General features: G+C 40.4%; 1 protein-coding gene across 5 annotated transcripts in view; it reads right to left on the bottom strand.

The window, feature by feature from the left end:
- Nucleotides 1-25,484, bottom strand: part of LOC134213731 (klarsicht protein) — a 780,975-nt gene that overhangs the window by 70,810 nt on the left and 684,681 nt on the right. For all 5 annotated transcript variants that reach the window (XM_062693046.1, XM_062693047.1, XM_062693048.1 and 2 more), the window contains 3 exons: nt 13,636-13,998; nt 13,420-13,542; nt 12,369-13,352 (listed from right to left, as the gene is read on the bottom strand). In XM_062693046.1, coding sequence (XP_062549030.1) covers nt 12,369-13,352; nt 13,420-13,542; nt 13,636-13,998 — 1,470 coding nt within the window. The remainder of the gene's footprint in view (nt 1-12,368; nt 13,353-13,419; nt 13,543-13,635; nt 13,999-25,484) is intronic.

The following is a 25,484-nucleotide window of genomic DNA, read 5'->3' as shown; positions in this document are numbered from 1 at the left end:
TTCCTCTCGGTAGTTTCTTTTCTCACGAATTTTGCACACAAGTGACACTACTCGTCTGGGGCGCACTCTGTAATACTTCCCGGGCATCCGCTTCGCCCGTCTACATATGTGGATGTGATGCAAAGATGGAAAAACACTAAAAGAGCTTTTTGTTTGGCCCTAAGCAAACTTAGTCACTTCTGCTAACGTCGGTGATATTTTGTCGTTGTGGTGCTGCCACACCAGATAAGATAAGCCGGTTAACAAACAGTGAACACTTCTAACTGCGCGAATCGAACTAACGAAAGTGTGCAACACGCAATATACAGAATGTAAACACTCGTATGCAGAAAATTGATCGGCACGTAGCCCGCCGGGCATCGATGGGACCGAATTGCACGTAGGTCCCCGTCTCTGGAGGGTGCGCACCGCCGAATGATTGATTTATTTTTGGAATTGGCACTACTTGGTTGGAATGATCTCACAGGGCCGCGTCGATTTCGCGCAAAGTTTCTCCCCTTGACTAATTAGCTGAGGCGAGTTTTGTCCCGCACCGCGGTCCGGAGTTCGGACACCCCCCACTAACTATGCGCAAATGGATTGTTGCGATCTGATGATCTCTCGCCATGATCACCATCGTCTTCTCTGCTGGTGAGGGTCGGTCATAAAAATTATACAGCTTCTCACTCTTCGTCTCTTTGAGGGAATTATTTAGAACTGGCGTAAGATGGGAAGAAAAAAGTGGCGAATCATTGGCATGAATTAGCATTTAAGATGGCTTACGCGAGTGCGAGCAACGCGTTGACGGTGGCCGAACTCTGTTCAGTGTTTGAAAATATTTTGGCAACACATGTTCAGCGAGCCCCTCCACCGGCGATGATGTTTCCATAGCTAGGGGATATTGTTGAGATTGGGAAACGAAACCAAATTGAAGCGGGGCAGAAAGCCATCATTATCGTCAATGTCTGAATTAAGCTAATTTAGCACCGGGAATGCTCGCTGAACGAAATGGCAAATGACATACATTATTGGAAAGAGTGCTAATCTCCAGGATGACCCTAATGGCCAGTTAGACGACGAATTGGCTCAGGTGTTTTGAAGTCGAATAATAGAATATAGAGAAGTGGGTTACCGGTTATGGGAAGGCTCTTACACAATTAAATTAATGATAGTTCAGATCAACGAACCCAGAGGCAGTATCAATTTATTTGGTTAGATGATGATTTTAGTGGTTACGCCTTTATACAAGCTAGGCATATTGGTCCCAGGTTCCAATACAAGCAATAGATGCGTTTTTATTCTTCAGAGATAATCAACTCGACATTGTGAACCAAACAGCAATATCAATCGAAAGGTTCGACTTTTAAATGCAATTTCTTTTCACTTTGTATAGATAACATTCAGTGAGACTTTTTTGTCTTTATTATGTCTAATTCACTTCACTTGAAAAATCTCATTTTACACCTGATAAGAAAATTATTTTGAGTTTTTAGTAGAATGTCTTCACATGTCATGAGACGAGTTCGTACTATCCCATTCAATTCCACCTGGGGCCCTCCTTAGCCGTGAGGTAAGACGCGCGGCTACAAAGCAAGACCATGCTGAGGGTGGCTGGGTTCGATTTCCGGTGCCGGTCTAGGCAATTTTCGGATTGGAAATTGTCTCGACTTCCCTGGGCATAAAAGTATCATCGTGTTAGCCTCATGATATACGAATGCAAAAATGGTAACTTGGCTTAGAAACCTCGCAGTTAATAACTGTGGAAGTGCTTAATGAACACTAAGCTGCGAGGCGGCTCTGTCCCAGTGTGGGGATGTAATGCCAATAGGAAGAAGATTCAATTCCACCACTTGATTGTTACTTTAAGGTGATTATACAATCAAGCCATGTGGTGAATTTCAAATTCACCACACGGTTTTCTACTCCTATTATCAAAAGTTCAAAACCAGCGTAATATTTTAGGTACAATGCTGAAATTAAAGTAGATTGCTTAGCATGAGTAATCAAACGATCTACAGATGTTGTGATCCCCATAGGCGTTGTTGTTCTCTCAATTCGTGCTCTTGAAAAATCACTAGAAAAAGCACGTGGTTTCCAAGAGGGCCGATTTGTGGCTTTGTTGTATAACCACCTTAACATATACGTATTTCGACCTTAACAATTAGGCCTCTTCAGCGTCTTGTCTGATGTTTTGTTTAGAAGTGATTCATTGTGGCATGGCAAATGCTGGGTAATGCGTACCATTGGTATTTCGCATACCTGAAGTAATAAAATAGACCCCAATTTGTGGTCCTTGTCCTCTTACCCAGTGTAGTGATATGTACAAAGTGGTAAATAAAATATTCAATGCAAATAAATAATATTATATATTTATAGTGCATTATTTTCGCAATTGTGTTAAAAAAAATCGAACCTTTATCGAAGAACGCCTATTGCTATTTTGCTTTAACAGTCGTTTGACGAATCATCAGAGAAACGAAAGCGAATGATTCAAAACCGAACGATTTATACGTTGTCCATTAATCACTAATGTGACATGTTGTTCATGGATGTACATTCGGGTACACACCGTTTAATTTCGATTTTTCAGCGGATGCGAACAGACTCGCGTCGGAGCGGCTGGAGCACTGAACACCGAGTTGGAGGTGGAACATCGGCTGTCGCTGGAACAGCCCTGGACAGTGGACCGGAGGCGACACATCGGCAGCAGCTGGAGAAGCCCTGGACCGTGGGCTGGAGGCAACATATCGGCAGCAGCTGGAGCTCTGCCATGTGGAGTGGAATAGCAGACGGCTTAGCCTTGCGGTTGGCTTTGCAGCGAGGTTTGTGAGGATCTCCTCGCTGCAACCAACAGGTTAATGCCTCTGCTATTATCATGACGATGACAGTCAAGTTTTATGCTCGCTGTATTATAGCGGCATAGAAATAAAGCTTGGTCGCGACACCCAGTAACTGCTATCCCTACCTGGTGCCAGCCGGAGTTCGAGCAACCTTAGGAAAAATCGGCTAACCAACCCCGGTGGGGACTATGTTCGATCGCTAACAGGGAAGGGGGGCTTTGCTCCTCTTTGGGATGCAAATTTGATCAAGCCTCTGTTACCCATGTTATGTGCTGGTGATCATCTTCCGAGTGCCAGCGAGGGGCTCTAAGCCAAACGTGTTGGCTTCCTGACTCGTGAACTGCAGAAAGTAGGCGTAACCGTGGCAGCAATCCAGGAAATACGGTGGTTCAAAACCGAAGAATTGGAATTGTACAGAAAATTTTCAAACTTTGCGCAATTTCTGTTTTAATTACAAAGAGTTTAAATATCATGTTTTAAAATAAGCAGAATTCATGATTTATTTATAGTACTGAATTAAATATGAATCGTATCTGTAGGTACTGTTACTATTACTTAAGCTTTGCATGATTTTCATATGTTCGTATACTCAGATGGCCTGAATGTACTTAACGAATAATCCGGACTTTGACAAACATTAGACTATAATTGTATTCGATGGTTTCAGTTCAACAGACTTGACTTGACCGAAAAAAAAGTGAAAAAAGTATTCTCTAAAAAAAACTAATAAGCCAAGCAGAATCAATCCTAAATACTTTTAGGCAAATGTAACCATTTTGCGTGGGCTCTTAAGAAAGTTTGTCGGTCCATTCGATAATAATGTCCGTTAAGGTCTGGTGGCTGCTGATAGAAGGAAAGTTTGTCGGAATCCATAAACTCGCCTGTATCTGCGTTCTTTGTGTCCATTGAATTCAAATGAGTGTCCGCCAAGAACGCCCCCACTGAAGTTTGGAAATACTCATTGAATGGGGTCGATACACCAACTTTTTAAAAATGTTCATAATTGTCAAAAAATAGGTAACTAAATAATAACACATAAAGGTTATTTTCCCTCGTTAGCAAGTGCTTCATGCCGCAATAAATAATGGGTAAATAGTTTGGAGCCGTTTTGAACACTTCTAGTATACATTTTGGAAGTCTGAATCACGCAAAAATTGTTTATTTACGAATATTTATTTAGGGGATATACGGTAAGTCGGTTTTATCGAATCTTTGTTATCGGTGGAATTCCAAGTTGTGATTGTGAAAAATTTCGAGTTCCATGATTTATTCACGTCACGTCAATTGATTTGTTCTTGTTTCTACAGGAATCGTAATTTTTCGAGAGGCAAAAGCGCCATTAGCTGCCATTTTACGCTGGCTTCGAGTACCTCAATCTACTGGATCCAGTCCCATCATCATTGTTTTGCATTGCATACGCTTCTGCTGTTTCCATCGTTCCAAGTGTATCCAGAACCACCAAAATATGCCTAAAACAAGTATCGTTAGGCTACTAAACAGCCATGCCAATGACTTGGTCATTAAGCGGTCCAGAAAAATTTCTATTTGAGATCCGTCCGCAGTATCTAATCCTCCATTTATGATTCGGGCATATTATATTTATTCAAATATTTGTAGCGATTAAAATAAAGATGAAGAGATTAGGTTTCGATTTACTTTAAAATGTTCAAATTCATATAATTACTAGCGAAAGTAACCCAGCTTTGCCCGGGTGTTGCAAATGTCACAATGAACTATTTGCAGCACCGCACTGTAGATCAATTTTTTGCTTTTGTATTGTTTTCTCAACAGCTGGCCCGAATTTGTGTTCTAATGATTTTTTAGATTTCCCTGTTAAATTCACCAACTTTTTGTATATACAAGCGAATCTCAAAACGAATCGATTGGGGAAAAACCCGTTCGCGAGTGAAATCGTCAGGAAGGAAATCTCAACTCATTTTTCTTATACAGAAGATTATTGTTCCAAGAACATAACCTCAATTTTCTTCCAAAGCAATAAAATTTCAAGCTGAAAAAATGCTCATTTTTGAAGTTCAATGGGAGTACTCATTAATGAGTAAACGCAATATACCCTTTAAATGAGATATAAGAAAGAAAAAAGAAGGAAAAAGGTGGAAGAAAGAATAAGTAAGAAAGAAGTTAAGGTTAAGATAGAACAAAGAAAAAAGAAGGAAGATGGAAGATTAAAGACGGAAGAAGGAATAACAAAGTTGTAAGAAGAAACAAGTAAAAGTAAGAAGGATGAAGGAACAGGGAAGAAGGAATACATAACGAAGAAGGTAGTTGGACTCGGAAGACGGAAGAAGGCAGAAGAAAAACAAAATAATGAAGTAGGAAGAAAGAAAAAGGAAGATGGAAAAAGGAAAATGAAAATATAGAAGGAAGAAAGAATGAAGAAGAAGGAAAAAGGGAGAAAAAGAAAACAGGAAGAAAAAAGAAAGATAGATGAAGGAACAAAGTTGGAGTGAGAAAAAAGGAAGAAGAAAAGAGAAGGAAGAAGGTTGAAAGAAGAATGAAGGAAAAAGAAAAAAGACAGTAAGAAGCTTCTAAGAAAGAGGACAGAGAAAAGAGGTAAGAAAGAAAAAAGGAAAAAGGAATAATGAAGAAGGAAGAAAGAAGGAATAAGGTTGAAGGAAGAGGATAGATGGAAGACAGAAGGTAGAAGGAAGAAAGAAGGCAGTCAACAGAAGAAATGTGAAAGAAGGAAGAGTAACGAAAGAATAAAGAAAAAGGAAGAAAGAAGAAAAAAAGCAGAAACAAGGAAAAGAGAAATAAAGGAAGAAGTAAGAAGATTGGCAGAAAAAGATAGAAAATCCTTATTAATCCACCTAGCGGTGATGGTGCCTTTCTCGTGCAAATAAAAAAAATCTGAAGGGTTATGTACAAGACACGACCGCCCAACGTAAACTACGTAGAACAGTTTGGTGCATTGAGGAATGTAGTCATATTTTAAGATAAGTCATTCCATTTCTTATGTCACTGGTTCAGAACAAAATTACCATAACTTAAAATATAAAAAAAATTTTGGATACCGTAGTCAGGGGTGACGTCCGAGCCCTCACCGATAGACTGGAGGTCGGATAACAAAATCTTTCAAAAAGGTCCCTTATAATTCAGTTTTATTGTTCTCAGATACATTAAATCTATTCTACAAGCATTCTGTGTGGTGGAAACAGTGACCCAGTCGCACCCCTATTTGACCCGTTGTCGCCCCGACGACGGGACGATAACTTAAAATTTTAACTTTAAAACCCCGGGTGGTAAGAATGCTTTTCGCAATTCCAACTGGTGCATTCGATTTAGAGTAAAATTAGTAGGGATTCAGTTTCATTCCAAATTTTCGACCACTATTCTAGTTTATTTGTAGTAATATATAGGTGGAAATAGTGGAGTATGATTATTAAATAATACTATTCTGAAATAAAAATAACTCACTAGCGTTACATGGTTATGATATCCCAAGCAGCACACGTTGAGCCAATCTTGTTGCAGTAACCATATTGTGAGAGAATTCGGGCATATATAAGTTACTGTGCAATATGTGATGTGCAATATGTTTATTGCTGGGGGTGTATACTGGTGAGTGCGTGTACCACGATTAAGCGATTTTACGACATATACGAGACGATACGCATCGGCCCTCGACCTTGCATTGAATCTCTGCTCTGGCTACGGACAAACAGGTGCCTCTGTCCAATGGTAGTCAGAGCATCGAGTCATCACTGGTGGAAGAATACGAGCCTTGGACCTTTGGCAGAATCTCCGCCTTCTGTTATTTGGCGTGACGAGGAATAGTTGGCAGAGAAGGGATAATCGTATTGTTGAGTCCGACAAAGGAGCGCGAGTCGATAAAACCCGGTTGCGCCAACTAGAAATCAACAAATACTAGCCATGTACCGCTTTGACTCAAATTCCGAACATGACTCATATTCCGAACTTTAGCTTTTAAATGCCCATTTTAACTTTATTCGTGTAATTTTCTCCACAGGAGTTTGAAATCGTGATCCTCAGTGCGGAAAAGCAATGAAAGATTTAATTCTAGGGCGCTAAAATACCAGTGTTCGGAATATGAGTCATGTTCGGCCCGTTTCAATAAATCCCGTTTCAATAAAGTATGCGTTCCGAAGCTATAGCCGTATACAATAAGTCCCGCATGATTGTATACCCACAGAGTATCTGAAGTGCATTCAAACTTCCTGAATTAAAATTTAATTCTTTTGATTTTGGCACATATTTAATGTTAAAAATAGAATTAACAATTTGCAGTTTATCATAAAATGGCTTACCATTTTCCTAAGTTATCTTTGAATCGAACATGTTTGTTCATCTGCATTGCGATTATCGCATTAGGGTGGGTGTACCAATTGTCGCCATACGTAGAAACTTTTTTTTAATAAGTAAAAGGCCTGTGGGTGGACTTAATATATCAAGCGAAAGATTTTAAAAACTTCCTGCTCCTTAGAACAGCTGTGAAAACCACAATAAAATTTGCTATAATCATCAAAATTGATTAATACATAACAGGAGCGCATGCACCAGTTGTGGCACTATTCTTAATTTTGATTCCTTATTTGGTAAATCCCATTGATTTCTTATGGGACTGGCTAAATAGGGACCACTAGTGCGACAACTGGTGCAAAGGACGTCAAAAATTAAGCAAAATCAATTTTTACCATTATGTTTTGCCTGTTTTTGAGGAGATCAAAGATGCTATCGTATCATATGAATATGCTTTATCGATATGAACTTGGTTTGCGGTGATTTGATTGGCCATTTGGCATATTAAGCACTGGTGCGACAACTGGTGCTATAGCCACAACTGGTACATCTAGCCTAGCATATGACATTGCATTGCCGTTGCTAACAATCGATTATCCTATCCTTGCACAAACATGCGCTTGTATGTATATCGCTGACTGCGGTCACTGCTCTGGCCCTACTTTTTGTGGCAAACTGGTGCGAAGCACCGCACAAAAAGAAGAGCCCAAAAACCAACTACACTGAACGACGGCCGAATGAGACTCACGTTACGAACGGGAAAAACAGGTGCTGCCAAAATGGTCCGATACCCTACTTCAACGTTGATAATCATATGTTTCAATATAACTGGAAAATTGGTGGAGAGTTTCCGAGTCGATTGATATATAAAACTCAAAAATCCATGGAAAGATGAATGCGCTGTTAACGTTCAAAATCTTACATGATTTCGTGACGGTCTCGGATTTGGAAATTTTCATTTGTCACCCTGTATCCGAGTCTTCCCCTTAGACGTAGTTTACGTCAAAAATGTATTTTATCCATAACTTCCGTGCCCATAGTCCGATCTAGCCAATTTTCAATAGGACCTTCAACCGATCTGGCCAATTCAATGACAGAATTCTGCGTCCTATGCAACTCGAATGCAAGTGGTTGCGAATAAATCGGAGAAGGATAAGTGACCGAAAAATGAGTGACACTTTTGCTACAGGTACGTGGGTGCGCACAGACCCACCTCCACACACATACACAGACATCATCTAAATTCGTCAAACTGAGTCGATCGGTATATAACACTATGGGGCTCCGGATCCTCTATAACAGCGGTTCTCAACCTGGGGTACATGTACCCCTGGGGGTACCTTCGCTAGTCCCAGGGTCTCGGGCAAAAATGCGTAATGGCGGACGTAATACAATTCCCACCAAAACATATTGATAATGTTTGGGTAATTTTGTATTTCTATCATTTCAAAACTTATATACTGTCTTGTACATAATACGTATAGTGATCATATAAATTGAATCAAAGCTAAATGAATCCTGCCCTCCACAACCAAGGGATACGGAACAAATGATCGAACGAATAGACACATTTAAAAGAAAAATCTTCTATGCAATCTACCTGATGGAAACAAAATGTTGAAGAATATGTTAAGAATATGCTTCTTGACTAAAATCTAGAATTCAAATGTTCGGAAGCCTTTGTTTGAGAGGCATAAAGGTTTATTTCCGAAAAGCTCGGTTGTTTCGTTGCAACAGGATTAGAAGCATCTTTCTACGCTTCTCAAGCGTTCTTCCAAGCTGCTCAAAGCCCGCCTTTCAAGAGGCTTGGACGACATTTTTTCAAGAGGCCCGGAAGCCTCCTTTCAAGAGGCCCGGAAGTCTCCTTTCAAGAGGCCCGGAAGCCTCCTTTCAAGAGGCCCGGAAGCCTCCTTTCAAGAGGCCCGGAAGCCTCCTTTCAAGAGGCCCAGAAGCCTCCTTTCAAGAGGCCAGTAGCCTCCTTACAAGAGGCCCGGAAGCCTCCTTTCAAGAGGCCTGGAAACCTCCTTTCAAGAGGCCTGGAAACCTCCTTTCAAGAGGCCCGGAAGCCTCATTTCAAGAGGCCCAGAAGCCTCCTTTCAAGAGGCCCGGAAACCTCCTTTCAAGAGGCCGGAAGCCTCTTTCAAGAGGAACGGAAGCCTTCTTTCAAGAGGCCCGGAAGCCTCCTTTCAAGAGGCCCGCAAGCCTCCTTTCAAGAGGCCCGGAAGCCTCCTTTCAAGAGGCCGGAAGCCTCTTTCAAGAGGCCCGGAAGCCTCCTTTCAAGAGGCCGGAAGCCTCCTTACAAGAGGCCCGGAAGCCTCCTTTCAAGAGGCCTGAAAGCCTCCTTTCAAGAGGCCCGGAAGCCTCCTTTCAAGAGGCCCGGAAGCCTCCTTTCAAGAGGCCCGGAAGCCTCCTTTCAAGAGGCCCGGAAGCCTCCTTTCAAGAGGCCCGGAAGCCTTCTTTCAAGAGGCCCGGAAGCCTTCTTTCAAGAGGCTCGGAAGCCTTCTTTCAAGAGGCCCGGAAGCCTCCTTTCAAGAGGCCCGGAAGCCTCCTTTCAAGAGGCCCGGAAGCCTCCTTTCAAGAGGCTTGGAAACCTTTTATCAAGAGGCTTGGAAGCATCCTTTCAAGAGGCCGGGAAGCCACCTTTCAAGAGGCTAGGAAGCCCCCTTTCAAGAAGCTAGGAAGCCCCCTTTCAAGAGGCTAAGAAGCTTCCTTTCAAGAGGCAAGGAAGCCTCCTTTCAAGAGGCCCGGAAGACTCTTTTCAAGAGACCCGAAAGCCTCCTTTCAAGAGGCCAGGAAGCCTCTTTTCAAGAGGCCCGGAAGCCTCCTTTCAAGAGGCCTGGAAGCCTCCTTTCAAGAGGCCCGGAAGCCTCCTTTCAAGAGGCCCGGAAGCCTCCTTTCAAGAGGCCCGGAAGCCTCCTTTCAAGAGGCCCGGAAGCCTCCTTTCAAGAGGCCCGGAAGTCTCCTTTCAAGAGGCCCGGAAGCCTCCTTCTAAGAGGCCCGGAAGCCTCCTTTCAAGAGGCTTGGAAGCCTTCTTTCGTGAAGCTCGGAAGCCTCCTTTCAAGAGGCCCTGAAGCCTCCTTTTAAGAGGCCCGGAAGTCTCCTTTTAAGAGACTTGGAAGCCTTCTTTCAATAGGCTTCGAAGCCTTCTTTCGAGAAGCTCGGAAGCCTCCTGTCAAAAATATTGGCAGACTCCTTTCATAAGGCTCGAAAGCCTCCTCTCAAGTGGCTCAGGAGCCTTTTTTCAAGATGTTCGGAAGCCTCCTTTCAAGAAGCCCGGAAGTCTTTATTCAAAAGGTCCGAAAGTCTCGTTTTAAGTGGCCTGGCCGCCTCCTTTAAAGAGTCTTGGAAGCCGCAAAAGTTCGAAGGGGTACCTCTCATGAAAAAGGTTGAGAACCGCTGCTCTATAAAAAGTTTGTTTTTGGAGCGATTATATAGCCTTTACGTATACTTAGTATACGAGAAAGGCAAAAAGAGAAATAAAAGAATGAAGAAAAAAATGGAAAAAGGATTCTAGAAGAAGAAACAAGGAGAAAGATGCGGGGAGAGGAAATAAGATAAAAGGAAGACGGATGAACAAAGAATAAAGAAGGAAGAAAAGAAGAAGAGAGTAGGAAGAATAAAAAATGTAGAAGTAATCTTGGCAAGAATCAAAAATCAAATGCAAGAATCAAGAACAATAAATACAGTCTTGTTCCTTTCTATGCTACCTTCAAATTTCTTTTGCTGTACAGACAAAAAAAGCAATGACTTATTGGAAAATGTTGAAGGATCCTTCTGTTATATCTTTATTTATGACACATTCAGCCCTAGGCTGGCTCGTCTCAGATATTGTAGGATCCTCTAAGGGCTACATGTTTATGTACAAAACACAATAACTTGCGAAAAAAGTTATTAGCAAATCAGTCTCATGACATTTCCCGTCACTGGCTCCAATGTGCAGCGCTTGACAGTTGAAGGTGTTGCTGAATGAACAGTACCGCCAGAAGCTATACGAACGGATAGGCTATGCGACGTCAACAGTATGTGGGAGAATATCCACCAAACTACAACTATGGCTACAACAACGCAGGAAGTGTTGGGCACTGCACAACGACGCCAACAAAATGGTTGTTTTGTTGAGCAGTGCTAGCGAGTTACGGACGCGGCAAATGCTGCAAGAAGTCGGATGCTAGTGGGTTGTACCGTTACTATAGAGAACGGTACGATGTAGCAAGGCCAGAAGAGAAACGAATCCACCGCCAAAAGAAAGGCAGGAAGGAGAGAATGTGATAGCTGTAGCACAGGCGAACATGGGTAGAAATGATAAGCGGAGGTTTTACGCCGACGGTAAAACCAATGCTCTTAGGCTTTGCAGATGACACCGACGCCATTGGAATTGAGCGCAAATCAATAGTAAAAGCTTGTGTTGCACTGTAAAGGGAGACGGCGAGGATAGGCTTAATCATTAACTCTACCAAGAATAAGCACATGGTAGCGGGTAGTGACAGAGGTGAACCAAGTGGTGATCGGGATGTGTTTGAAGTAGTTGAGGAATTTGGAACGCTTGTGACATTTAACAATGACGTTTCTCGTGAAGTGAAGACGAATTGCTGCTGCGAAAAGGGCCTTCTACGAATTACGTGACCAGCTCATGTTACGCAACACGTAGTCGGAAACGAAATTTGCTTTGCATAAAACGAATAAAATACGGTATACTTCAGTGGGCTGATCACTTAGTGGGGTTGTTTGAAGAAAAAATAGCGAAAACAATATTCAACAGAGAACTGGCCAGAGGCCGGCAACTTCGTGGAAGGCCACTAAAACGCTGGCTGCACGCGGTAGAATCGGACATGGGATCACTAAACATTGGAGGCAACTGAACGAACCTCGCCCAAGACCGACGACACTGGAGCTCTACAATACGACAGGCAGGTGTGTGTATCGACGATGTAGCACACATACAGACATCACTATAGGTCTCCGAGTCTTCTTACAAAGGTTTTAAGGGTAGTCGAAAGCTAGTGGGTTTGAGGTGGTCTAAAAATGATAAATTGTGAACAGCGCTAAATGCTAGATCTCCTGCAGGATGAAATATGATTCAAGTACCATGATCTCAACAACAAAAATTCAAATAATTTTATAATTTTAATAAAAAAAATATAGCTCAAGAGTCCACTCAATATTCAAACTCCATCTTAGAATCCCTAACCACACTTTGAACACTTCAACTTTTACGATACATTTGTAAATAAATATATCAATTAGAAGAAAAATAACGGAAAACAAACTCACCTTTGCCGATTTCAACGACACGCCTTTGCCGTTACTGTCCACCGAATCGGAACTCTTGCCAAAGCTCCCGATTGAAGTCATCATCAGCGGCCGGCTACTCAGCGTAATACCACCGAGCGATTCCTGCGTAAAGTCCAAACTCCGCTTCGATTTCATATCCTTTCCGATGGCCATGGTCAAGTGCTGCTGCTTCGACGAGTGCTCCTGCTTTCTCTCGCCCGGTTTGTTCTCCTTTTCGTCCTCGTCCCCAAGTGGAATCACCTCTCCGGTGGATTTCGATTGATCGCCCCCGGAGCTGCTGTCCTGGCTGATTTCGCCGCCTGGGTCGTCATCCCCGTTGTTGTACACCCACTCGTCGCCCTCGGACGAACTGGACGACTCTTCGGACTTGGTTCGCTCGCTCGAATCCTTGTTCAGCTCCGAATCGGTGTCTAAATGCTTGAAGTAGAACGTGGCACAGTTTTTCGACTTCCTGGTGGACCGATTGAACTTGGCTTCGCTTATCTTACTACGCTTTTGTTTACCACCGCCGTTATGCTTCGGCGAAGGGGATTTTTTCAGGGGGTTGGAGTTTTCATTGTTGCTACTGCTGCTGTTGTCGTTGTTGTTGATCAGGTCCTGTGCGGTGGCACTCCGAAGAATGCCATCGATGATGTCCTCGCCGGAGAGTTTGCCGCACGTCTGATGCTTGGATCCGATCGTCAGCGTCGCCGGGGAGTTTGTCGTACTGTTTCCGTTGGTAAGTGTGTTAGTCGATAGGTTCTGGAGGTCCGCTGCTTCCATCATAGGGTTCACTTGGCACGAAAGCAATGGATTCGCGCCTGTTGGAGGGGGAGTCGACGGTGTGTTCGTTGTGGCCGTCGTCGTCGCTGAGTGCTGGTGGTGGTGATAGGTGATAATTTTCGGTACAATTTCACAGTCGCTGCCTTCGGAATCGGCATCGAAACCAGCGTTTGAGAGCTTCTTGCCTTTAACCCATTCTTCCTGAAATAGTGCATAAACGGCGAATTAGAAGAATCACATTTGATTTGTTAAGATAGAAGTAACTTACGCCACTCAAGCACTCATTCTGCAACGAACTGGATGATTTGGATTTGACGCTGGAGCTGAGTCTCGCTAGCTTATTGACTGGCTCTTCATCCGTATCCGAAAGACTAGCGTTGTTATCAGAGCTCTGCGAAAAAAAAGGGAGAAACATAAAATTGATGGTAAGCGTTATCACTTGATAGCGATTATATGCCGCAGCATTATCGATTGATCGGCTTACCGAGGTTTTAGTGTCCAACAATCCCTCCAACAGACACCGAATCTCGTACGCCCTTAAATACAGTAGATAGTAGCGCCTCTCGAGTCCTTTTATGACACTGTTCTCCTTGGCTTTGTTGCTGAGCTTGCCGCTGTAGTATGCGACGGACGTTCCCGGCTGGGCCTCAACCTCGGGTGTTAGCGAGCCGGATCCGGACGGGGGTCCCCCAAGGTCTGAGGCGGTGGTATTGAGGGTTGACGAACCTACACTGGTCACGCCGGAGATGTTTCCGGAAAATCTGCTGGCTTTGGCCGCTTTTCTCTCGTAGGCACGTACGCAGGCTGCAACGGCGCGTGAGTTGGACTCTATCTCACGGTAGATTTCCTGTATAATGGCAAACAGAACAGAACGTGCGAAAAGTCAATTAGTGACTGGTTCGGTATCAAGGCGTGGGTAGGTAGATGACATCAATGCATAGGTGCAATAAAGCATGCGCGATGAGGTGAAGCTCAAGGGTTGTGGAAGACTGTTATCTTTCAATATTTACATACTTGATTCCCGATAGAAAGGAAAGTACACACACAATTTATCGTACCATATGTATGTATATAAGCAATTGATTTGTAGAAGAATGAAAATGATACTTAAATGATTGAATGTGTCACAAACATGAATCGAACATTAGAATAAGTATGTTATAATCACAACCAACATTCTATTAACAGATGTGAATAAGATTAATGAATCTTGATAACGATGCTCTGAAACTTTAAATCCTTGACCGACAAAACGCTTCAACTATGTCGTACCAAGGACAACCTAATGTGTAAACCTTCCAGCATCATTTTTCAATGTTTAGAACACAAAAGGAATGATGTCCAAATTAACGATGATTATGATCAACAATTTCATCAATTTATTCCCACATCGAAGTGATTATCCCATAAAAATCGTATATTAGAAAGGGGTCAAGTTCACATCGAACGAGCCCTCATCATTATTCACCGAAAAAATCCGAAACATCTATTTATGTTTGGAACGGGGAACGCATAACATTATGCGTAAAATATGGTAATAAAAATAATGTTTCCGAAACATACGATCGAAAAAAGAAGCAAAACGTGAATGCTAACTAATTTGTATAGTCGTCTCGTTCGCGGTTGAACGAACCTACCAATGTGGATATGATGAATAACAACAAGCATCATTACTAAACCGAGAACGAGGTGTAACATCGAACTAATTTTCCACTTAAGGGCCTCCTCCCTTCTCTAATTCAATTGGCGATCTAATCGGATCCAGTGGAATCGGTATTAGATAGGAAGGTTGGGTTGCGCTTCGGTCCATATGATTAGTTTCGTTGATCGCATACGAATTTGAATTCCAAGCTCTCCCGGTGGAGCATACAACGCGACGCGACGGGTGAAGAAGCTCATCAAGCACAACATTGTGTTCGAAAACTTGAAATTCATCGCGCCTTCTTTGTGTGGCTGATGTGATTCGTGTTTTTGACGAGCGGATCAATGCTAGAGCGAAGCGATTCACAAAAGTGGTGCTTTTTTGCTGACGAAGTGTCGACGATTGACAAGCGGGAAATTTATGGCCACCACAAAGCCTATAACATGTCATTAACAATAAATAAATCGATAATAATGACGACGATGATCGTTGCTGTTGTTTGGGTAATGCGATGACGCTGCCGCGGTATAAATGTTAGGAATGATAAATCATTGTGCGTGTTGTGCAGCACCGCGCACGCTAATCAACTAACAGTGGCACGTTTGATAACAAAAGCCTGGCAAAATCTGAAGAGTTGGGTGCATGAAAAGTAGTAAATATTGAATAGTACACACAAGAACTGGACAGGCTATATTGTCTATCCGGAACAAAGTTAGAACGCTTTTTATACCGAAGTTGTATTTTGTATTTTTCTCCAGATACAGGCAACTTTTCCATCCTCGGAAATAGTGCGTTGGATTCGCCTAAAGATGTGCTAAACAACGCATCAATTAGTTTGATAGGTAGGATTTCGGAAGAAAGCTCGGTTCGGAAGTCTCAAATTCCGAATTCTAAGTTGGTGCTACGCATACAATATTTTAAACACACAGCAAGTCTTATATAGAATCGAAGGTATGTAGACATTATGAAAGGAGATCCCCCAGCTCTGGACACTTTACAATGTCGGATACATCTAAAATGACAATGACAGCAGTTCCACGAACATCTTAAGTAGGATAGTTTGTGAACCCCACAAATTGGGCAATCCTCATGGAATCCAAATTTGAAAGTACTCGCGTTTTTAAGGGCACACCATTCAATACGGAAGCAACGTATAACTGTCATTTTTAATTTTTCAGCTGTGCTGCGTCGCAGCATGCGTGAATTGATAAAAATGACAGTTGTGAATTGCTTCCGAATTGAATGATGGGCTCTTGAAAACGCGAGTACTTTAGTAAGTAATGAATAATTTGGAGTCCATGAGGAGTGTCCTTAATGTACCTGCAAAGAAAGAAAAAATATAACAGTTGTAGAGACCTATTCGCCGATTAAATTTCTATCGGGGGCGGCGTGAATTAAAAATCTCCGGAAGCTTCTCTAGAAATTCCGGCGAAAGTTCTTCAAGGAATTCCTCCGAAAGTTTCTTTGAGAATTCTCCCAGAAGTTCTTCCTCTGAAAGTTACTTTCGGAATTCGTCCGAAAATTACTTCGAGTAATCCTACGGGAATAGCTTCAGAAGATACTTCGGAAGTTCCACCGGTAGTGTTTTTTGTTAGAAATTCTTCAGGGAGTTCCTCTGGAAGTTATTCTGGGAATTGCTCCATAAGTTCCTTCAAGAATTCCTTTAGCAATTTCTTTGGAAGGCCTTCCAGGAGTCCCTTTATAAAGCCCTCTGAGAACCATATGCTTGGTTTGTTCGTTTTTCTCAGTTAGAACTGTCCAGAACTGTCCCTTCTGATAACTGTCCAGAAATTCCACAAGGATATCTCCAAAAATTCATAAAAAATCCGTCGGAAGTTCTTGCAAAAATAGTTCAGGAATTCTTCCGGTTTTGCTTCCACGAGCCCCTTAAAGAGCTTCTTTTAAAAAATCCTCCAACAATTTCCTTGGAAATTACTTAAAAAATTATTGCAGAAATTCCATTAGGAATCCCCAGCAAATTTCTCTACAGAAGGAATTTATTAATTTATCCACCTACTGCAACCAACATTGATCCTTTCATAGCTATCGGCGTAGTAATAAATACTTGGCGACTGCATAAGAAAATCATTGGCAGCGGTGACGCACAGGTCTACGTATTTGGTGATACCGGGTGAACGTAAACGCTAACATGGTCGTATGCCGAAAGAACGTCGAGCAAAGATTTTATTCCGTAGAAAAACTGAAAAAAGCCTTTAGGTTGAGTGTTGGACCGCGTATACGATGGCTTTATGTTAGTTTGAAGAGAACCTGAGGATGCTAAGGAGCGAATGGAAGCGATTGACCCAAGACCGAGTCCAGTGGTAATTCCGATCGAAAGTTAATAAGCATTATCATTGATGCTAGTAAAATAAAATAATGAAATAATCCTTTGCTTGCTTTCGTGAAAAGATCGTACTTTTGAGATAATTGACATTATATGCTTTCCGTGAAAAAATTTTCGGCGATTAAACTAAAGTTGCCTTTTGCGAATAAAACCAGCCATTCAAATAACAATATTTCGGTTCTCGGAGCGCCTTCCTGTCATCAATAATAGCGTTGACAATTTTATTTTATCGTCGTCATGAAATAAAATTGTCAACGCTATTATTTACCACTGAAACCTAATCAAACTACAAAATTCACAGTCGAAATCCATTTACAAAGTTTACAGCTGTCAAAAAATAGTCAAATTACTTATCATAAGACAAGTTTGTACAATTTCATTTAAATCCATTAATGGAATTGCACATACTCGTCTTATGACAAGTAAAGATATTCCACTAAAAGCTCATTTTTTTAACAAAACTTCAAATTAACCCGTTTTGTAATAATCAAATTGAATTCTCGAAATGAATTTCTCTTGAATTACACTTTAATCAATGATAAGGTAAGCATACGGAAGGACATTTCCTTTATATCGTCACCAAAAATTGCCATATAATCGCTTTGGAAAATCTTCTTCTGTAAAAATTCTATCTTATCTACATCATCGCCTCTAATTTTAACACCTAAATTTGTAAGAATACATTGGTTTTTCCTTATTTTATCTTGGATTAGCTTTCTTCAGCTACACAAGGTTTTATCCATAAATGCTCTAATATTTGCTATTGCTATTGTTGACGCTCATGTGAATAAATGCGAATTCGAACGAAAAAATCTAAAAATATTTTTTTTTTATTTCTTTATTAAAAAGACTTGCAGCCCTAGGCTGGCTCACCTTTATACTCTATAAAATAATTAAATCGAATAGAGTTAAAAACAAGGTGACCACTTTACTTCCTTTTCAAAATTCCAAACGTTCGACAGACAGGCTGGTCGCAAATTTTAATAGATGGGTTCTTCCACCTGGATGTCACGTTTAGTAAAGTTTAAACTTGGTTACAACTCACGAGATTTGAGATTTTCAGTTTTACTCAACACAGCTCCGAAGAAGGCTTTGTAAGAATTCAGAAAAATATTTGAGCATTTATGAAGGATTTTTTTTGTAAATCCACATACTCAGTTTTTATTTATGTGGTTCGGAAAAATCCGCACAGCCGTGTGCCCAGCAAAATATAAAACTGATATCCCGTCAAAAGTGAGGTTTGTTAGCTGGGTTTCGGCAAATTATTTGCTGATTTTCAGAAACATCGACAGATATCTCAGCGAAAAACATGTTTGCTAGGGCTCGACTGTGCGAATCTCGGTAAAAGTTGAACAAATAGCTGAGATCCCGGTAAAAAAAAATAAGTTTGAAAAACTAAATTTAAAAGTTTTTAAAAGAAGCTCCGGAAAAAAATCACAATCTGTAGTGCCAAACAAGGACAATTTTGTTGAAAACGCAGACTTCTCAAAAAAGTAAAAGCCTCCCTGCTCCAATTTTATGATTGAGTTTCCGAATTTCATTCTCGAAACTAGAAATATTATGCTAGAAGTGCACGAATTTCAGTAATTAAGGGGCCATTCACAAGTAAGTCATGATTTTGAGAAGGGGGCTCCAAGCAACGTGACGATTCATTCAAAAATTCTAAAGGTTTAATATAAAAAGTGTGACGGGGGAAGCCTGTTGAAAATCGACCATTTTTGAGTGACGTACTTTATGGATCTTCCCTAAGAGAATTGCAATATTTCCTATCTCACGGTAGCAAATTCATTCTTACTCTAGTGAAGAAAAGAAAGCACCAAATTTGCCGTTTATTTGCTTGCAGCTAGCAGCGAAGGGAACCACAACAAAACAAACAAGCTAATCTGTTTATGATTGGATGAGTGCGCGATGGATCGTGTTATCGCTTTATCCGTCGGGGCTCGCGTTATAGAAAGTCGCCAAGTGAAAATCAAAATATTTGCTTTGTGAAGCAGAGCAGCGAAATAAATTAACGCGTAATGGATCGTGAGTTAACGACGTTGCTACCTGGACTTGATACAGTACTCTAGTCGGTCTAACAGAGTATAACAAAAGCCTAACACAATTTTAACATATTGTGATATTTATAAGTTATGTTGATACAATTTTGTTCTTAGTAGCTATTGTCTGTCAAATGTTGGAACAGGATTTTATCACAATCATTTTTGAAAAATGCTTAACACCGAATTGCCTAACAGTAGACAATTAAAATAGATATGCAAAGTCTCCAGCCATAGGTATCACAACGCTCATATTATTAGAAAAGGGTGCCTTATTTGTAACGCTGTTAGTTTCATGTTCTTGAATAATATTCTTGTTCAGACAACAACAAATATTTCTGATTGTTGATCACTATCTGGAGACCTATCACGACCTGTGAAAAGTATATATGTGATTCTGTTATAAATTTCTATCAAAATATGTTATTTTTAGGATAAAATTGTAATAAAATTTGATAGTATTTTGTTTCAAGTAGTGTAATTTTGGTTGAAATTTAGATATTTTAACAACATCTGCCCCATGTTTCTAACAAATTTTGTTATAAAAATTTGGTATAACATAATAAGATATGTCGATATAATTTTGATATGACCTTCTAGTCGGGATTCCAATGACGAAGAAATCAACGTCAACAAAGTACTTCAACTCGGTAACAATAGCTTCGAGCCTGGTTAGCATTATTTATCCACATGACAACAATGAGGGCGATCATCAAATTTGGGACCCATTGTTCAAGGTGCTGAGCAGGCAGATCGTTAGGTGAGCTGAATTATAACTTAATTAAAGATGATAAAGTTGGGCAGTAGTGTAAAGTAGTCAATTGATTATTTTTCAAAACGTAACCCCCACTAGTTAAAAGTTAGTTCATGTAACCTAGGGCCTGCGTTTGAAAAATTCGCGAAGTGAAATAAATAAATTTCTGTTTCGTGGAGCGCTTTGTGGAGTGCAATAAATAAGTGCGCACCGGATCGCTTTGTTCGTCGACGTCCGCGTTCGAGAATGTCGCGAAGTGAAAAAAAACAGCGAAATAAATTACTACGCGATGGATTGTGTCATCGCTCCGTGTCATCCGTTGGTGCTTGCACTCGAAAAAGTCGCGCAGCGCAACGAAATAAATTGGTGCGCAATAGATCATGTTATCGCTTTGTCCGTCGGAGCCCGCATCGGAGCATACATAAGGACAAATTTTAAGATACTTAACCTAGCTTAAATTTGGCAATTATTAAGACAATATGACCACGACATACAATAAAATTCCTACGTTTTTTCTTTGAGCGTACATATAACAAATGATTTTTTAAGTCTTTTTTTTCACGGCAGATGCTGGATGCAAAAATTTCAAAACTAATTACAGTAATACCTCGATATAACGTAACTCAATTTTTATTTTCGTTACGTTATACCGAAGCAAAATTTGTTTTCTTCAATTATTATCTTATCTTTTTGTTTTATAACAGAATAAACCAAAAATCAATGTGTTCCAACCTTTCCTTTCTTATATTTTTTTTTAATCCTTTGTCATTTTTTTGTTTTCTTATTTTCTGTGTTTTATTGGTTATCGTACATATTTCTTTATTTTTAATATTTTTCCTCTTCCAGTTTTCAATATTTTCTTTTCATCTTAGAACAGCGGTTCTCAACCTGGGGTATTGAACCCAGGGAGTACCACGGATGAAAATGCGTAAAGGCGGCTGTATTACATATTGAAAAACTGTTAAATTCTGCCCACTACAACCAGCACAGTATAGGGCTGTGAGCAAAAGATCAAAAGGACAAAACGTCGAGTGAGTAAAAACTTGAATCTAAAGATTCGGAACAGAGTTGTGCTAAATCGTTTTCAGACGATATTTATTCCAATTTTCATTAGAGAAATTTTCAAATGAGATTAGTAGTCGATTTGTCGGCAACGATTAATTCTCAAATTTTGGACTAAAAAGAGTACAAACAAAGAATTATCATTCACATATAAACCTAACTAATGCCTGCTAAATGCGAACAGTTGCGTTAAATCTTCTTTTAAGCGTTATGCTTTCGTGGTGGGAACGAAAAGAATTCAAAATGTAAAAGTAAATGCTTCGAATCAAGATACAATTTTCAAACGATTCTTACTCGCCAACGAGCTTTTATCAATGGATAATTTAAATGTAAGATCGCGTATAAGTGTTGATCAACCCAGATTGTTTTTTTTTTTTAATTAATAAATTTTAGTTTTCTCGTCCCTGAATCGGAAGCCTGCATTTGGTAGGCATGAAGGCTTTTTTTTCGAAAACCTCAGTAACTTGGTGCTCCAACCTCCAAGCCTCCTTCCAGCTACCGGGCAGCTCGTAAACTTCCTTTTGAGATGCTCCAAAGCCTTCTTTTAAAAGGCTCAGAAGCCTCCTTTCAAAAGGGTCGGAATACTCCTTTCAAGAGGCTCGGAAGCCTCCTTTCAAGAGACTTGGAATCATCCTTTTAAGAAGTTTATAGTAAGTCTGATGTCTAAACTTAATTTGAAATGCAAAGAATAATAAAGCTTTCTGACAACTTTTAGAGAGCCATATATTTCTTTAATTTTCAGGCCCGTTTTCCATATATCTTATGAGCTATGCTATTTTCATTTACAATGCAAAAAATGGAGGTTCCTCAGGTAAAATAAAAGTTCGAAGGAGAACCTCTCAAGATAAAGGTTAAAAACCGCTGTCTTAGAATATTATTTTTTACAATATTTTTTTAATACCTGCTAAGCTTTAACTTAGACTGACTGTTTCCTATTCCTATCCTATTCTTCCCTTCCCTATTCCTATCCTATTATCCACTATTACTATAGTGACCCTAGCAGCACACATGTTTGATATAGGTTAATGCAACTCATATGTGACCAGATTCAGTCATGTATAACCCTTTAAAAGGCCGAGACGACACTCACCTTGTTTAAAGGGCTCCGCATCGTTAGGCATAAGTACGTTAGTCATAAGGACGTTAGGCATAATGGACGTTAAGCATAACGGACGATAGGCATGATGTACGTTAGGCATAATTCTGCCTTCTTTTTGTCATAGGCTGTTCTTTGGGTCATTTTATGCCTAACGTACATTATGCCTATGTCTAACGATCCTTATGCCAAACGTCCATTATGCCTAACGTACTTATGCCTAACGTACTTATGCCTAACGGGGTATACCCGTTTAAAGTGCTCATTCTCAGTTAAATGCACTGACCGACTTTCATAACCTCGTACTTTTCTCAAAGGGGATTAGTAGGGCTTTTTTTGACTTAGGCACTGCCCCGCTAAGCCCCTCCTTACGTTCATTAGCTTTGAAAATGTCACATATCTGGTCAAGAATCTAAGGATCTGTTGATGAATGCTATGAACTATTTGGAGACGGTTACTGTGTAGGCCTTACCGCCCAAATATCAGAAATTTCCGGAATTCCCGAATGTCACTATGAGGAATACCAAAAATCTTCACATATACCATTTGATGTCTTCATACTGAGCAGAATGACCTAAGCTTAGTTTGGAACACGCATTACGCTTCTACATGATTGTAGATCTGATGACCTGCACTCAAGAACGTTTTGGATGGTCTACGGTTTGTTGGAATGCAGCAAGATTGGTATCACATATTCTCACAGGCATCGAAGGATATCCCAAGCAGCACAATCGAAGCGAATTTTTTTGTCATAAATAAGTTGCAGCAATCTATTTGAAACATGTGTGTTACTCGGGATGTTGGGAAGAGTTTTGAGAGATGCCATGAACATTTCGAAGGCAGTTACTGCGTGGGCCTTATGACCTAAAGTTCAGAACGTTTTGTAAATTCAAGAATATCACTGAGGGGCATGCCAAATATTTACATATAATCAACTGATATTCTTGAACTGAGCAAGATGGCTTTATCTTGTTGTAAAACACGCATTACGCTTCTTCATGATTATAGATCTGATGGCCTGAGCACAAGAATGTTTTAGATGACACTGCATGCATTGAAATGCTTGATAATACGTCTTACATATCTTGAAAGGCATCTAAGGATCTGTTGAGAAGAATTTGAATTGATGACAAGGGCATTTTGGAGGCCGTTACTGCATATGCATTACGAGCTGAACTTCAGGATATTCCGCGAATTCTAGACTATCAGTATGAGCACACCGAAATATATCACATGGATTATTTGATTTCTATGAACAGCGTAGGATGTGCTTAGCATATTTTGATGTGCGTATTACCTATCTCTTCTATGGTAGAATTCGAGACCTGAACTCATGGATGAATTGGAATGCCCTCAATAGTATCCTCAACAAATAAAAGATTTTTGCATATAGATCTACAGTTATTTGTGATATTTTCCCATTCTGTCTGATTGAAAATTGACCATAATAGCGAAAAATAAGGAAAAAACGAAGACGTTTTCAAAGCTCATGAACGCGGGGAGGGGTCAATCGGGGCGGTACCTAGGTAAAATCAAAACACTACTGATCCCATTTGTGAAAAGCCCAAGGCTATGAAAATCGGTTGGGGCATTACGAGTAATGTGAGCAAAGTAAGTGTCGTCCCGGCCTTTTAAGTGTTAAATTTATAGTGTTTAAAACTTTTAAAAATCCATATGATTGTTAAAAAAATATTTTTATAGTTTATATTTAAAACTGCCAAAAAATAGGGGCAAAAAAAGTTACGTTATATCGAGGTAAAAGTTACGTTATACATATCGAGGTTACGTTATATCGAGGCTACGTCATATCGAGGTATGACTGTATGACAATTTTTTTTTTGGTAAAACTTATTTTCAACTTCATAGTAGAGCTCTTGGAGAAGAAATTCATGGGGAAACGTTTGGGGAAACTTTGAATACATTCAACAAAACATGCTTTTGAATAGAATCCCAAAACAAATTTAGATAAACTTATGAACAATTTCCTAAAAAATGTTCAGTAATGCATTTTTAGGTAAATTCAACTAAGTTAAAAACAACACTAGAGGAGAGAATTATATGTTTTGATATAATCTTTGAAAAAAATATTCAAAAAATATTCTAACTTTGAAACAATTTATGAGTTAACTGAAAATTCACTGCTTATAAAAGATTTCCATGAAAAACATCAAAACGGGAAGTTCTAGATGATCAATGCCAGAAACATAATAAGATAAAGAAAACTCAACTTTTCAATTCAGGAAGATTTCCTGAGATTCCTAAGTGCCTTTTGAAATTCTAACACCTAAGATGCATATTATACAATAGGGGGAATGACGGCTTTGGCAGGTTTTGTTCTATTATTGGCATTGGTTTTTTATGACTGACTAGGCTCAAATTTGGCCTAAACATTCTTTGCATATCAAAGAATATTGTGGCCAAATTTCATAAAATTCGGTCGACAAAAACCCCCCTGCCAATAATAGAACAAAACCTACCAAAGCCGTCTTTCCCCCTATGTGAAAAGGCAAATGATTTTTTTTCAGTTGACGGTCACTATGTACCATCCACAGATATTCGTGAGCGTCGTAAGACATTTATCATTATATGGGCAGGTAACACGAAAAATGTTGCGTTTGCCTGACTCCAAATCGGATGATTTCGGTATTACTTTGTTGCTACTTTGGTGAACATGATGAGCAAAGCAACCATAGTAGGCGCGGTAAAGCGACTCCAATATTGGCGCCAATGTTTCTCCGAACGAGACGATAGTCTAATGAGCGTGGGAACAAGAAAATAGTTAATAATGATAATGATGATGGACTTGGTGGTTTCTGCTCATGTTCGACAAATTCCCCGCCGATCAATCAACCAGGCGGCTCATTGAAAACGACCATTTTCATCGGTTCGCATGGAAAACGCCCCCCTTTCTCGTAAGCTCGCGTGCACAACCAACAACCACGAGTTGGTACGCGCTCCGTTCAGTCTACCTGGTCTGGAGTGGTTTGTGTTTTTCAATTTAAAATGTAAACCGATATCACGGTGAGGTCATCTCGGTGGTGGCAGCTCATGCGGAAGAAATTGCTCTTTTTGACTCTCGTTTGTTGCTCATCAATAGGCTGGTAACTGCCCAAAACCCATTAGAGAAAGACGAAAAAGAAGACGCGAACCGACGAAACTGAGCCGCACTTGAAGTTGGATCGATGCCAAAGTGGGTAAATTGTTTTATAACTAGCGAAATGGATGTTTGAAGCGCTGCGCTCGCGCGCGCGAAGCCCCAATTAAAGGTTTGCCCCGTTGTCTACACTCCGAGACTGACGTTGGTTGTTGGTTGGTAAATCGCGCTGCGGCTCATCTACGACGGAGCCGATTTTCATGAGGTTTAAACTCGTTGCAGTTGTGAAAAAGCTGAATTGA

This window comes from Armigeres subalbatus, chromosome 2 (assembly GCF_024139115.2).
Source record: "Armigeres subalbatus isolate Guangzhou_Male chromosome 2, GZ_Asu_2, whole genome shotgun sequence".
Lineage (NCBI taxonomy): Eukaryota > Metazoa > Arthropoda > Insecta > Diptera > Culicidae > Armigeres > Armigeres subalbatus.
The sequence above is the reverse complement of the archived record's forward strand: the minus strand, read 5'-3'. Positions and strand labels throughout refer to the sequence as shown.